The 16290-nt window shown below is 44.4% G+C and overlaps 1 protein-coding gene across 8 annotated transcripts in view; it reads left to right on the plus strand.

The window, feature by feature from the left end:
* The window catches only part of FRMD4A (FERM domain containing 4A), a 571779-nt gene that overhangs the window by 469760 nt on the left and 85729 nt on the right, over nt 1-16290 (plus strand). For all 8 annotated transcript variants that reach the window (XR_009246201.1, XR_009246200.1, XR_009246202.1 and 5 more), the window contains 2 exons: nt 4295-4351; nt 5285-5307. Coding sequence is in view for 5 of the 8 variants with exons in the window: in XM_012931059.2 (XP_012786513.2) it covers nt 4295-4351; nt 5285-5307 (80 nt within the window). In the remaining 3 variants the exon portion in view is untranslated. The remainder of the gene's footprint in view (nt 1-4294; nt 4352-5284; nt 5308-16290) is intronic.

The following is a 16290-nucleotide window of genomic DNA, read 5'->3' on the forward strand; positions in this document are numbered from 1 at the left end:
GCAACGTTCAGATCTGGGTGTCCAATTGTTGATGTTCCCAGGGATTGATGGGAAATTCCATGTGTCTGTGTCTGATGCAGTGCTCTGTTCCCTCCAGCAAGGACCCTTGCAGTTCCAGCCATGGGTGGCAGGATGGGGGGGGGTCCCCATTGTGGGTTCAGACCTGCTTTTAATTCACACTTCCTGTTCGTCTGCTGATCTCCCTTGATTTCTACAGAAAGGCTATCTATGCAAGGTGCAGAAAATTAAAATATGCTGGTGAGTGAGTAGAGCTATAATTGCTCAAATGAAGCAGGAAGGAGTGCAGAAAGGTGTCATGGACTGCCACATGATCCAACACATTTCTGTCACCACGGTGACGATGGGCAATGCAGAGGAGGTTTGTGACCAAGGTGCGGAGGAAACATATTTAGGAATGGGTGTCCTCCTCTGGGAAGGCTATTCAGAGAACTGGACACTGTGTTCTGTCAAGGTGGAACCTTCCAATTAAAAAAAAAAGGAAGCAACCACATTACGAACAAGAAATGCATGGGACTTGGCCACACACTCGCAGGATGTGAGTGCTTTTGTCTTGAGGAATAGGAGCGTGTCTTCATTGTTAACCTGGTGTGTGTCTCCAAGGCTCCTCCTTGATGTCGCCAAGTTGATGACTCAGAGGCCAGCCTGCGAGCAGACTCTTGAACTCACTGAATAACAAGCAGGAATGCTGAGGCATGGTGATGCAGCTCGCTTGCAGCAGAGTTGACAGTGTGTGCAGTGGCAGGGACACTTCATTCATTCATTCTTTTTCCTCTCACTCTTTTTACTACCTTGCCAGGGCGATGGTCAGGCTCAGTGAAGGTAGAAATTCACCCCAATTAAAGGTGCTAGTACCCACTTACCCCAAGGACAGCTGTGCTCAGAGTTGCCATATAACAGGTTAGACATTTAATGGTGCATTGGTGGTTGTTTTGCTGCGGCTAGTAGTGTGTTGGAGTTAAATATTCACCAACAATCCCTCCAGGATTGTTTCACATGGGCTATGTGAAATAAAGACGTTGTCCTTTGGCCTCACCCCTGTTCCCTCCCCACCACTCCCCATCCCAGATATAGACATTTTCTTCCAACAGTTGAATAAATTGGTCAACCAAGAGTTTTGTTCACACTGAATGGTTGTTTCTGATGGTTGGGTTTTAGTTGCACACCTTGCAGGGTGTTAACTATTAGCTTCCACTGACCATGTACTGCCTCATAGGAGTCGATGTTTGACAGAGGAGTGAACCCATTCCAGTACTCCACCAGGGACCTAGGAAAGCATCCAGGAAGCCCATTGGTGGGAATGGAAATCAGTATGGTGAGAATAGAAAAGAGCCATTGTGGAAATCCTGGACAGGGTTTCTGTGAAATCATTCGTCCACTGTTTAGTGATTTATGTTCCAGTGGGACCTGCTAATCCCACAACTGCAATTCCAAACATTCTTCCCCATCCCAGCATCGGCAACCAGTATCAATTTCAGCTACGCCAGAGCTCTGCGAGCTGGTCACACTTAAAGAAGGGCGGTCCCTGTTCTCCCATATACTGTTGGGACCTCGGCTGGCTCCCGCTTCTCAGGTGCCTGCATGAGGAAGTATAATTGCCCACCTTTGGGATACCCAGGCCAGAAAAAGTCTGAAAGATGTCCTCCCTCAGCGATGTAGACATGCCAGCTTGTACTGCTGAAAATCACAGGGTCCCGCAATCACAGGCTCTGTGGATTCAAGCACAGCTTATCAGTCTGGTGGAAAGCTTTTTCTCTTTAAGTTAACTTGGCTTGTGTACTGAGATTGTTTTAGCTGAGACCTAGACATGTAGAAGTTGGGGATTTGTTTCCAGTCCCATGACTGCCAAGGAAGCTCTTGACATTGGACAAGTCTCTTTGTGTGTCTGGATGTCTCCTCTCAGTACAATCAGGGTTGGAATCGCTGGGCTCTAAATCTCCCCTGGCTCATTCTGTTATGCATTCACTCACTATAGGATGCAGTGAAAATTAGGGAAAGAAAAATATGGGGGTATTCCAGAGAATTCACAAAAAAATGAAAATAAAGGTACGTTTCGTTGGTGAAAAATGTTTGTAATCTTTTTTTTTTTTAAGATTTATTTTTATTACAAAGTCAGATATACAGAGAGAGGAGGAGAGACAGAGAGGAAGATCTTGCGTCCGATGATTCACTCCCCAAGTGAGCTGCAACGGGCCGATGCACACCGATCCAAAGCCAGGAACCTGGAACCTCTTCCGGGTCTCCCACACGGGTGCAGGGTCCCAGTGCATTGGGCCATCCTCGACTGCTTTCCCAGGCCACAAGCAGGGAGCTGGATGGGAAGTGGAGCTGCCGGGATTAGAACCGGTGCCCATATGGGATCCCGGGGCTTTCAAGGCGAGGACTTTAGCCGCTAGGCCACGCCGCTGGGCCCATGTTTGTAATCTTAAGGCAGCATTGTGGCTTCAAGGGTTAAGCTGCCACCAGCTGTGACACTGATGACCCTTGAGTGCTGATTCCAACCCTGGCTGTTCCACTGCTGATCCTGCTTTCTGCTCATGCATTTGGGAAGGCAATAGGTTTGGCCCACGAACTTGAACTCTTCCCACACAGGTGAGAGACCCAGATGAAGTTCCTGGCTCCTGGCCATAGCCTCACCCAGACCTGGCTGTTGCAGTCATTTGTGGGAGTGAACCAACAGATGGAAGATGTGTCTTTTGTGCTCTCGCTTGCGCTCTCTCTCTCTTCCTCTCTCTCACTTTGCCTTTCAAATAAACGAAAAAGTCTTTAAAAGTATTCCAAAATCCATGCATTTTTTAATAACATGCATTATTTGCATGGACTTTCAAAGACCCCCCTGCTGTGCATGGACTTCAAAAATGTTTGCAGCAATATAAACTTAGCATTTTTAGGATTTATTTATTTTTATTTGAAAGGCAAGACTTATAGAGGGCAGAGAGAGAGAGAAAGAGATCTTCCATCCACTGGTTCACTCCCCAGATGGCCACAATGGCCAGAGCTGAGCCATTCTAGGTCTCTCATGTGGGTACAAGGTCCCAAGGACTTGGGCCATCCTCTTATCTCCCAGAACATTAACAGGGAGCTGGATTAAAAGTAGAGCCCCTGAAACGTGAATCGGTACCATTGTGGCATCCCGGAGTTGCCAAGTGAAGGGTTAGCCTAATAAGCCAATGTGTCAGTCCCTAAACTTTTAATTCCATTTTTCCATGAAATTTTTTAAGTACCCTTCTAGAGACAAGCAGTTATGCTTAGGGCTGACAACAAAAATGTAGCATAACATAAATGAATTTATTGCTCTTGCCTGCTGAGGGATCCTGGCTTCCCCTGTCCCTGCAGTCTGAGCAGGTTAGAGTGTAGGGCTGCACACATGTGAACCTGTGAATAGGACGGATGGTGTGAAGCATATCTCTCTCTCACACACACACACACACACACACGACACAAATTTCTGGAGGTAGCAGATATACTTATTATGATGACAGTGTTAGGGATGTGTGCACCTGCAAGCGCATCAACCTGTATGCATTAGACATGCAGAGTTTGGGGCATTTTGATTAGAACTCAACAAATCTGTTTAAAGAAAAGTCATGAACTATACATATTTGGGGGAAATATGCACATATATTGGATTTCTTTTTTTCAGAAACCATGTTCTTTGGTGGCCATTTTCCCCAGATTACAATTAAATATGGGGAAAAGCACTAACAAGGCAGCAGCATTTTAAAACCTGGGCTTTGTACCAGTGCTGATCAAGAGAATTGTCTGCCATGGTAGAAATACTCTGCACGGACCAGGTTGCAGCCATGAACTACATTGAACTCCTGAGGATATGAAAGAAACGTGGCCAGTAAAACTAGGAACTGTATTTTTAATTTTGATTTTAATTCTTGAAGGAGTCCCAATCCTATTATGTCATTTCTTTCAATAAAACCCCCCTGCTAGTTCTGAAGTAAAGTGCAGTCGGTTATCCAGTAACCACACTCTAATGGTCAATATGATTGACAAATGTATCAAGTATGTTGACATCTGGGAACTAGCCCACTCCTTCTTATCAAAAGATGATGGAGATGATGATGGAGGCCCACAACCAGTCTGGCCAAGAGCCATAGCAAGTGTGTCAAGTCAGCCCTGGAGGCCAGGGAATCCACAACAATGACTTCAGGGACCATAGATGTCCTAAGAAGATCTGAGAGTCTGGGGGCTGCCTGGACCAGGGAGACCAGAGGCATTGTTATGCAGGTACAAACTTACCTTCCTTGCTGGTTTTCCCTTCCAGGAGCTTATTGATGTCGACAGTGAAGTGGTGTTTGAATTAGCTTCCTATATTTTGCAGGTAAGTTGCTGCCTCCTCATCTCTGTATCTCAGACACAGACAGATGGAAGAGGAAGTGTGACTTTTCCATGCCTGGCCCATAGCCATCTCCATCATTTGTCATCCTAACATTTTCTAGCCATGGGTTGAGAAGTGCTCCCAGGAACACCGATACCATGGCAGTCAATAGGGCATTCTCATACTACGGAATTTTGAGACCACAGTCTGTGGTAAAGACAGGTTGTGTGTGACCTGCCCCTGGGAGAAATGGCCCTGTTTCCCTCCAGTGTGGTGCCTTCCCAGCATTATGAAGAGAGTCAAGAGAATGGCTAGAGTTAATTATCCAAGCGGCACCTTCATGACCCCTAGAAACAAAGAGAAAAGGGTGTTCATTTATACAAAAAAACAAGAGAGGGTAGGGGTAATGTTACACAGTATTAGGTGTACTGATGGCAAGTTGTGTTGAATTCATATCACTAGTCAGTTCCTCCAACAAATGGTTATGGAGCAAAACTACTATGTTGGAGACCTCTTGCTGGATTCCCTGGAGTCATTGGTGTGGTTGGGAAATACTCCATAATCCACAACAAAACAAAAAACAACACAAGCAATAGAGAGCTCTTGTCCAAGTGCTTGTACAGATTCAGAATTCTCAACCAGGAGCAAGTTAGACCACAGCCTGGAGGTAGAATCTTGCGTTTTGCCATTAAGGATCACTTTCTTCTTTTATAACTAACTTTCAAAAGTTTAATTTCATTTCTGATATTTGTGTGTCAAATACACACAATCCTCCTGAATTATATTCCTGCAGCCAATAGGAAGACAGTAGGATAACAATAGGAAGTTGAACTTGCCTTGTTTGGGGGAGGAGTTGCCTTGGTTCTAGAATTATGGTAAAGTGCCTAACTCTGGATTGATGTGTTTTACTCATGTTGAAATTTTTTTTTCTTACAGGAGGCAAAGGGAGATTTTTCCAGGTGAGTTTGCACCCCCCCAAAATTTTTTTTAACCTAAAAATATATTCTGTTGTTATTCTTTCAAAACAAACTATTCACTTGTCCTTCAAAGGAAGATTGTTTGTTATTGTTAGTTATCAGGGACTCTCAAAAACAAGACAGATCTGAAACACAACGTATAGCAAGGAGGTTCTACACGGAGTGAAGGCTGTGTGGTCTCTGCAAAGCTGAGGTTACAGGCCAGCATTGCCCATGGCCACTGTCCTGAGGCTCGATGAGTTGTTCACCTGCCTCAGTGGAGCCTCAGTTACTACTGTGCAATCATAGTGGTTGCAGACCACCTGACACCCCTATCAAGCACATGCATTCATATTTTTACATGTCTCCATTTTGTCCCCAACCCCCAGAGGACAGAAATGCCATCCCATAAGGAAGTTTCTCTCGTGAAAGCTTGGCCAATAAGCATCCCACTTGTCCTTCCTTCTCAGGATGTAGAGGAGACAAGCTGACTTCTCTAGTGGGAACCCGTGACTGGCTTAAATAGCCCTGCAGAACAAGACTCCATACTTGCCACTCATTCCAGTAAGCACTGCCTGTTGGCTGGCACAACTAAGAGAGCCCAGCTGCTGTCTGTCCTGGTTGTTGCCCAAGCCTTCCCAAAGCAAAGGGCTGGAACCTTCGCCTGCAGTACTGGCTGTTCCCAGACAGACAGACATTGTTCTGGAGATTGCACTTTATCAGACTTCACTGAGAAAATCTAGAGTAGTCCATTGTTTAAGGATCAAGATTTAGGCACAGCAAGTATGTTCTAGATGCACAGGGAAGCCAAAGGTCAAGGCCTGTGGTTGTGAGTCATCAACCGGAAATTGGTTTATGGCTATTAAAATGAAACCCAAATCATTCTCCACTCCACCAAGGGACGCACATGTGTTTCTCGATGCTCTGAGAGACTGGACATGGAAGGGCAGCTCAGCTGCTCTAGTTGGTGACCTCCCTGTCGTTGCCTGTGTTCGTCAAGCATGCACACTGCTTTCTCAGGTCCTAACCGCCGCCCTGTCTCTCCTTATGCCTTGTAAGATTGTCTAGACAAGCCCAAAGTATATGCTACTGGTCAGGCATCTCAGCAAAAACAAAAAAGTCTTTGATAATCTGAAACCAAAGGTGGCTAGCTCTTTTTGTAATGACCCAGTAGTCAGTGTCTTGGGTTTTGCAGGCCACAGGTGTGGGTTGAGGTTACTCAGTTCTTCCTACATCCTAAACGGCCACACATGATAATTAAATGAATGTGCATGATCATGTGCCAGGGACACTTGATGGTTGTGGAGTTTTTGATAAATGCTGATGTATCACAAAGCATTCTTCTTTGGATTCTCTCCTACTCCCCAGACACTATTTCAAAAGGTAAAAGGCATTCTTCATGGAGCACACATAGACAAACAAAGGACCAAATATGTCCAGTGAGTTGGTCTTTTGCTGTCCCTGATCTAAAACTCAGTTTGGTGTGCATATTTGCATAACGAAACCTCCGGGTTACCCTTTGTTTGGGCTGCCCAAGCTTTGAACAAAGCAGAAGTAGTCAAATTTTTAAATAGACGACGACCAGATGGAGTCTTTGCTGGATACCTCGAACATTTAGATGGCCAACATCTACTGAATTGGTGGAACAAGAAATTAACAGGCCCTAGAAACTATACTTTGCTATCTTTTCCTTGGTTACTTTTTCGGGACCTTAATTTGGTATTGGGATTAGGGGTTTTAATAAACTCAAGTTTGTAACTGCTTACAGAGCTTTCTAGTATTCTGTAAAAAATGGTTTTAAGCCCACAAATCCAGTGGATTCTAGTGTCTAGTCTACTGAACTCGGAAGATACTTTTTTCTTCCCTTTTCTCTCACCAGCTCCAGCCCCTGCTGTAAATATTATTGATTTGTTTTTGCCAGTGTCCCGACAGAATGGAATGTGCCCTGGGAGTGGTGTGATCTGGCCCCACAGATCTTGGGAACACAGGGCCACAGGGACTGCAAGGGGGGAGGCAGCACAGGCCTGGCCTTGCAGCCCTTCACGGCCCCCTAATGAGCGTGAGGAATGCCAGCTTGTTGGCTGGACTCTGAGAAACAAAGGGTCTCAGTTGGGCTTCATTTGTCAGAGCCTTGCCCAGCAGGTTGTTTGCAGGGGCAGCCATTCTGGGAGAGAAATAGCTCTCAGGGGAGGGGACGGTCAGACATCCTGGAGGTCAGCTTGTGTCCTGGAGGTGGAGGGTACCCATGCTGCCCATGAAAGGTGGGGGTGGGGTCTGCTGTGTCCCCACCCCCCGGGGTCAGTGTAGCATGCCCCTGTAGTGCATAATATTCTGTTCAGAAACACAAAGAAAAGTCGCATGGAGTTCTAGAGTTGTGGTGTCTCTTCTCACCCACTTCTGGAAAGACCCCTAAGCATCCAAAGTTGATCACCTGAGCTTTGTAAGTTGGATATCATGTATGTTAGCAGTCTCCTTCTCTTAATTTCAGATTATAGGAACCTGTCCTTGCAGCATGAATGATTGATCCGTGACTTTACAACCTTTGGTGCGTTTAACTAAATGGCTTGGACTGATCAGCACACCCTGCAAAGATACCACATTTTTCCTGAACAGCATCAGTAAAACAAGATATCAACTTAGAAACAGAAAACCCTGGGGAAGACTTCTTGTGGAGAGACTGCAGAAACTTATATAAGTCTGCCTAGACTTGGCACTAAACAAAATCCCAAATTCCCATAACCAAATCAAGGTCAGGAGAAAGGAACAATTAAAAAAAAAACAGTAGCAAAGGGTAGTTTCTGTCTCCTGAAAATGCTTCTTCGAAACAACAGTCATATATACCAAATCTGTCTAAAGCCTGATTCTAAGATATTCTAAGATCTAGAGGATCAAATCATCTTTTTTCCAAAAAAAAGTATTTATTTTGAAAAGCAGAGAGAGGGGAGGAGAGAGTGAGTGAGCTTCCATACACTGATTCACTTCCCAATTGGCTGCAATAGTCAGTGCTGGGCTACGATGAAGCCAAGAGCCCAGGACTCCAGCCAGGTCTTTCTTTCCTGTGGGTAACTGGGGGTCCAAGTATTTTTGACAGCCCTCTGTTGCCTTTCCAGGTGCATTAGCAGGGAGCTGGGGCTTGACTACGGCTGTCCAATATGGGATGCCAGGGTTGCACAAGGTGGCAATCAACAGTGCCACAGTGCCATCCCCCAAATAACCTTTTAAATTAATGAGCACACATAGAAAGCAAAGTAACTTTTTCATAGCCTGAGGAGTCCTAAATGCATTACTTTCTGTAAAAGTTATCTTGCCCAGGATATTATTACCTTCTGTGGTTACATTTCAGTTACTGTAAGGAAACTACATTTCTGTGAAGCAAGTATTAAAAATCTACAGACGGGGCCCGGTTCAGTGGCTAAACCCTCACCTCGTACACACTGGGATCCCATATGGGTGCCCGCTGCTCCACTTTCCTTCCAGCTCCCTGCTTGTGACTTGGAAAAGTAGTCAAGGATGGTCCAAAGCCTTGGTACCCTGCACCCACATGGGAGACCCTGGAAGAAGCTCCTGACTCCTGGCTTCAGATCGGCTCAGCTCCAGCTGTTGCAGCCACATGGGGAGTGAACCGGAAGATGGAAGCTCTTTCTGTATGTCTCTCCTTCTCTCTGTAAATCTATCTTTCCAATAAAAATAAATAAATCTTTTTAAAAAGAATCTATAAATGATGGGAGCAGGTTTCTTGAAGCACCAAAAAAAGGGGGGGTTGTTTTTTTAAAAAGAGAGCAGTCACAGTGCTGATGGGGAAACCCAGAGGCGCGACTTCCCTTGTGAAACTTGACAGCTGCTCACTTTCTTTGCCGGCGTTCTGTTTCTGCTCAGCAGACCCCTGAAGGAGTGAGCTTACACAACTCCCTTTCCTGTTCAGTGGACATGCCCACTTCCTTGTTTTTTGAGCCCAACAGCACAGTGTTGAGTTCGGCATCCCTGCAAGCAAATGACCAAGCGTAGATGTAGTGGGTCACCTGATCAGGAGGGCATCGTGTCCACAGTCTGCTGTACAGTGGACTGCTTTATCTGGTGATGCTAAAGGCAGAGGACGCAGTCTTATCTAAAAATAACCTTTTCTCCCCTTGATATTATTTTCTTCTATGCAGCTTTATTATGTTGTTTTACTTCCAAGTGTTGAACAGCTCACGTCTGTCCACCTTTGTCTTGGTGGGGCGGTAGGCTAGCTGAAGTTGTTCACAGGGTGGCCACAGGGGCAGACACCAGGCAGGGGAGAGCCAACACCGCTCAAACCCACAAAGTCCAGTGACGGTCCCTGTTGCAGCCTGAGCCACGCACCATTCGCACCTAACTTTATCCAACCCAAACACTGGAGAGGTCAGAGTGCCAAGCACTCATTTTCTGTTGTTTTTAAAACTTCAAAAACTGTGGAGTTTTGTAGAACATTTGAACTGTCTTCTTTAAAAAGATCGATGCGTAGAACACTCTGTTTCAGGCAGCTGACAGGACACCCACCATTTTCTAGTTCTATGCTAGTCTAATTTGATAGAAGATTTATCCCTGCACTGTACTAAGCCGGGTGTTCCATACAAGAACTTGGTTTTTTTTTTTGGGGGGGGGGTGTTATTTTCCTCTCTGGAAAGATCTTCCTAGAAAGCCCTCACCTATCTGCTTATCTATTCGCAGTTCTGTCAGCCCTTCTGATCTTTCTCAAAATGGACCACAGTTTTATCTTTTTTTTCGTTTCCACTCATTTTAGACATTTAGCAAAACTGGTCATTTAAGAATGCTTTCTGATAAACGGTATAAATCAAAATGCCAAAGTTACACTTTCTTTGATGTGAATTATCCCTGCCTTAACAGGGACTAACAAAAATACCTGCTGCATAGAAACGCTGCTGCTGCTGCTGCCAGGATTGATCTAGGCCATATCAGTGAGGCTCTGGTGGTCTGAGGCATCTGCTGGACTGGATGTCTGGGGACTAATCAGCGAACCAGGGTCCTCTCAGGGTGAAGTTACTGGCTGGTGGGACCAGCAAGCAGCCCACCAGCCCACCTGAAACAGGCAGGCCTGGGGACATTCCATGTCACAATCACTGTGCTGGTGTGCTCTCACCTGGTAGAATCCCTGTCCAGCAGGTCCCAGCGTGGGGGTCAGAGGTGATGGAGGGTCCACTGTGTGTGCAGGCAGTCTTGTCATTCCAGATAAACACAGGACCGTTCGAGAAGTGAGGCTCTGATTGAATGTGTTGGGGTCAGCGTGTGTGACATCTGTACAAAACCGAGTGTTAGACCTAGGGAGAGGGTATCAGCTGCTCAGGGCTCAGGGCTTAGCAAGGAGTCTTGTTTCCCCGGGCAAGGCTGCAAGTTTCTAATTCCATTTCCTCTTCTTTTTTTAATCTGCTTTTAGAAATACAGCAATGACTGGCTCAATCAATAGGGAAAAAAAAAGTTAGCAGTCTTTCATTAACCAGAGAAATCAATTTGCACTTCTGTTTTGGAAGAGGAGTTTTAATATTTGTTTTGTGCTGAAAAGTTCCCATTAGTTTCCACAGTCCAGTTGTTCTGAGATCTCCAAGAGAGCACGGAGGGAAAAAAAGAGATAAAAGCTTCTATTAACGTTTCATCTTCTGTAAACCTTGGGACCGTGTGACCTCTGGTCTGGAGAGAAATTTTTGTGTCTAAGAAAAACAAACAAACAAATGCCTTCTTGGTTTTGGGGGCTTCCCCCCCCCCCCCGTGTTGGAAATTTATCCTGTATTTTACAAAGAGCGTTTGTGAGTTAACTTGGCTTACTGGTACCAGACTTACTCACTTGTAAGTTAGTAGCTTTGTTGTGGTTTTGGTCAGGCCGCTGGACATCTTGTAGGCAGTCACAGGTTCAAGGATTTTAGAAAATCGACAAGAAAGCAAAGAGCTGCTTTTCTTCCAGAAGGATTTTTAAGTCAATTAAACACTTGTATCAAATAGTGTCTTTTATAAAGATAACAAAGGTTTATTTTCTTGCCCAGTTAGCAGACAGCATTAGGAATTGATGAGTATAAAGCAACAGTGAATATAATACAACTCTTGGTTTGCAGGTGGCTTTTCGTTGCATTTTCATGAACAGTCTACTGCTACAGTTCTAAGTAAACTTAATATTAAGTCCTCATTGCTCATTTGGTCATTCAGGATACTATTTTCCTGCAGTTTTTAATTGCTCACTTGAAAGAGAACAGCTGTCACCGATTCTGTGGTAAGACAAATAGATTTGCTGAGGTTTTAAAAATTAGTGGGAAAATACTCAGACAATTAATACTTAGACTATAGCTTCATTCAACACTATCTTTCAGCCTAAACTTGGAAATTTTTCTTGCTGGGAAATGTCCTACAGTGAAAAAAAATATGTTTGGTACATTTTAAACACATCCACTGGCCCGAAAGAGTTGTTGCAGGAAAATTTTAAACTCACATAATTTTTATATATTGATTTACTAAAAAAGAAAAAAGAATGGAAGGAAGTATGTGAGTTTTCCCATGATTTGAAAATAACTTTGAGGACCGTGAGTAATTCAGAGGCAGCTGTAATACTGCCAGGGGGAGTTTTTAAAAGGAGGAGAACCAAAAACTCAAAATGCTCCAGTGGAAGAGAGACTGTCGCAGACAGCTTTGTTTGTGCACCAAAGTCCATTTAACTGAGCCTGCCAGTGTGTAATTCACATTTTTAAAGCATAAAACAGAATTTGGATAGGAATTTTTGCAAGATGATGTTCTTCAGCTCCTGTAGGTATTAAGAAGGAAATTGTGTATTTGGCAGCCTGCTTCTCTGGTCATGCGTATTTAATGCCAGTGCTTAGTATTTGGAGTTCACTGTGAGCAGCCAGGAGGATGTGGGTCATTTTTCAGAGTTGGGATTTTCCGATGTAAAGTGTGGTGATGTAGAAGAATAGTCAGTTGTTTCTGATGCTGTTCAAGGAAAATGATGTGCCTCAACTTACACACTTGAGAACAATTTTTTTTTACAAACTTTTTAGTTTTACCTATTTACAACTCAGAAATTCACAAAATTTCCCTCCCACATGAGGAAATTAGATTGATTCATCAAGAAAGATATCTTTAGTTACGTCACTGAATAATTACCATCAGAAGTGCAGGCAGGCAAGTGTTAAATGTGTTTGCAATTTTGCCCCTCGGTTCACCTGAAGAGTTGAACCCATTTAGGATGTATTTGTCCATGACACATGTCTAGAATCCAGAATCCCAAATCCCGTGCTGGAAAACTTCTCCAGGGGTCTGCAGGTGCTTCCCGTTTCTCTAAGTGGCTGAACGTAGCAGCAGCAGGTCAGACAGTGGGGATGTGGTCCTGTGACACAAAACCCTTTCTTGCATGGAGTGTCACTGAGTGGTCCCTAGAGACCTGGAGAAGAAGCATGTGTATAGGCAAGTGTTCCCATGTTCTTCATTGTAACCTTAGCTTCATGAAATGGTAAGGGAGGGGAGAAAGCAAGGGCAAGGATACTGTTTTCCTATTATTTTTAACAATCAACAAGAAAGAAAGAAATCTATACCTTCTCTTATTCAGCTGCCTCTGATTTCCCTGGGATCCTTATATGACAGAATAAAGGATGGCTGACCCACAGTGCAAAATTTGGGATTCCAGTGTTTCTAAGTTCGGAGATAGGTGATTCAGTGCTGGTCCCCTGTGTTCCCTAACACCCTGGGAAGGATCTGGAACAACATCTAAAATCAAACACTTCAATGTTACTGCACCAAAACATGGGTGTTCACACACATGAGACAGAAATGGGTCAAACATTGCCTCTGATAAAAAGCTTAGGTTTGCCACCACAGGCTATGATAGGTTTGTTTCTTACACTATTTTTTTTACGATTTAATTATTTTTTATTGGCAGTTTTATAGAGAGACAGAAAGATTTCCATCTGCTGGTTCACTCCCCAAATGTCTACAGCAGCCAGAGCTAAGCCAATCCGAAGCCAGAAGCCAGGAGGAACTTGGAGCCTCTTCTGGGTCTCCCTCACGTGTGCAGGGTCCCAAGGCTTTGGGCCATCCTCCACTTCTTTCTCAGGCCACAGCAGGGAGCTGGATCAGAAGTGAAGCAGCCAGGACACAAACAGGTGCCCATGTGGGATCCTGCTGCTTGCTTACAGCAGGAGGGATTAGCCAATGGAGCCATTATACGATCCCTGTTTCTCAGATACTTTTACACTTTAAGTTGCAGATAATGGATCTTGGTGGGGAGCTGCCCCTCTCTTGGAACTGGGCCTTCGTGATATGCTCATTAAACATGGAAAAGTCAGTCAGACACAAGCATGTTATTACTGCTTCCAAGTGTTCAGTTCTTCCTTCATGTTCCGCTAGTGGAAGTGTGGACTTACAGCTCTGTTGTTCTGGTGTAGGAGCATGGATCACACTCTTTCATTCCCTGCTCTCATGATGAATTCTCCCACAGTCAGCACCTGAGGAGACTCCAAAATTTCACAAGAAATGTGCAGTTTTAGCTCCAGATCCCACACACCCTCTCATATGCCATTGAGGATTCCCTAACAAATGTCAGACAGTTCATTCAGCCCACAAGGAATTCCCTAGAAAAGTTATTTCCTAGTTTTGTAGAGGAAGACACATTGTAGATTTTCACCATGTGGATCTAAGGTTAAATATTTGCTTTCTTTGTGATATTTTGGCTAAGATTGTTAATGTTGTTGTGAGAAAATTTCCTGTTTGATGTATTGCTAGAATCCTTCACTTTTCCCCAGTCATCCTTTCCATGTTACATGAACAGTATAGGCAGTAGAAGATAGGGATATCAACTCAAAAACCTTCCCTAAATAAATAAATATAAATAAAACCAGCATAGCATTAGCATAACAACTTTTCAGAGTGGGAGGTCATGACCGGCAACATTCATAGCTGGAAGATTTTAATAAAATCGGATGAATGTTAAAAATAAGACCTGGATTTTGTTCTCAGCTTAATAACTGAATCTCCAAGAGACCTGTCAAACTATTTTTTCCAAACATGGGCTTCATGACAGTTAAGTAAACTATTTAAAAGAGCTGTTTAAAATGGTATCTGTCAGATGCGGTGAACTCTGGGAAAAGCATCAGGTTGAAAGATGCTGAGGAGGGAACTGAGGCACATTTGTTAGGCTACAGCCTGTGCAACTCTGGGGGTGCAATGACTGTCTCCCCTTAAAGCAGCTCTGTGATGTCCAGCTCCACAGTCTGCCCAGATTGGCAGGACTGGACACCCGTAAGTTACTGCAGGTGTTTCTAGACATCAGAGAAGCAAGTGGAACATTTCTATGTACTTGTCCTATGGGAAGGAGTGAGAGGTGTGGATCCCTTCCAGAAAGTAGTGGATTTGGATGGGCTTCATGCCTTGCTGAATTCTGCTTGTATTTTTCTATTATAAACTTGCCTTGGAGGAGAACTAAACAACCCAAGCTTCAACAAGAAATCAAACCTGGGACTGTCATTGGGGTGGGATGGGGAACTTGTTTGCCAACAAACCAGTGTTTGTTGGGTAAAATGATCCCTTCCTGCAGTATCACCTTCCCGCCACAAATAGACTTCAGGTGTGTTGAGTGGGAGTCGCTCAAGTTTCGTCTCCATAAAGTAGCTGCTAATTACCTTTCTGGGAGTTTCAGCCAATGAAAGTCTACCTGATATAAGTGCCTTGCGGTGCTGAAAGCATCCATCCCTGCCCTGATGGAGCTGGGAATCAGATCCCTGTTGTCAGGGAACTTAACAGGGAGGAGAGGCCCAGAAATTCAGCCCTATGGGCTCTGGAGTATTCAGTGAGCTGAACGTTTGTCTGAGAGCGGAGTAAAGTTTCAACTCATACTTGGAAATAGGCTCTTCCTAAACATGAAAACCTTCCGTTTCTCTGCTGTTGCCTACTGGATCTACTGGACCTCTCTTAGCCTGGCATTGGAGGGGCTCAGAAGTCAATGCCTGCCTCAATCATCCCTTTTTGTTACTCCTTGCATGCCATGCAGTCTAGTTGGCCTCTTGAGTTCATGTTAAGTAGGCTCCATGGCTTGGCTCTCTTCCACCAAGGAGGGAAGTAACATCTCTGTCCTTTTCTTTATTCAAGCCTGCTCTTGTGCCAGCATCCACAGATCCCTTTCTTTGTAGTGTGAACTGATGTGATCAAACACTACTTTTAAGGTTCTGTATGTTTGTATGCGTATTTCCTCACTTCCAAGGCAAACTGTGAACACTTTTTGAGTAAGAAGTAGGTCTCTCATCATTGTTCCATATCCCTGTAATATTTTTCATTATAGCAGGTGTTCCTTACCTTGATCGCATTATTAACTGACAAATCTTCCCCTTACTGCTTTGATTGTATCAATTCAAGTACTCAGATGCAGCCTTTCAAACAAACCTGAGTTGAGTCTCCATCTGGTTGGTTGTTAGAAGCCAGGATTCCCAAACAGCATCGTCATTATCCATCAGTGCACTTAAAAGAAGCCCTTTCTGGCAGCAGCTGTAATGCCACCAAATATCTGTGCACATGTCACATACATGACAATCGGGTATTGGGAGGGGTTTCCTCACTGGCACCAAGCATCCCGTGTGGGGCTCCTGATTCTATTGGCAGCCATATAGCCATACATCTTTAGTTGGCAGCATGGGTGTTGGGGTGTTCTCATCCAAGTGCTTCCAAAGTTCCCACCTGTGTCTACGATCTCTCTTCCTATCCTCATATTATTTATTTATTTAATTCATCTCTTGTTGCTGGTACCACTCTGTGTCCTGGTTGCCAGTGTTTGCTTTGCTTTGTATGTGTAACACAAGAGCTGCCAAAATGACCCAAGTAGAACTGTTGGGTCAAAGACACATCTCCCTGAAATGAGCTTTTGCAGCCCCAGGAGAGGTATCTGAAGCTCTTGGAAGAGCAGATAGGGATGGCAGAACCATCCAGGAGTGGCTACTGCTGGTGCAGAAGGTAGTGAATGGGCACAGAACCCACAAATAACAA

The sequence above is a fragment of the Ochotona princeps genome, chromosome 10 (genome assembly GCF_030435755.1).
Source record: "Ochotona princeps isolate mOchPri1 chromosome 10, mOchPri1.hap1, whole genome shotgun sequence".
Classification (NCBI taxonomy): Eukaryota; Metazoa; Chordata; class Mammalia; order Lagomorpha; family Ochotonidae; genus Ochotona; species Ochotona princeps.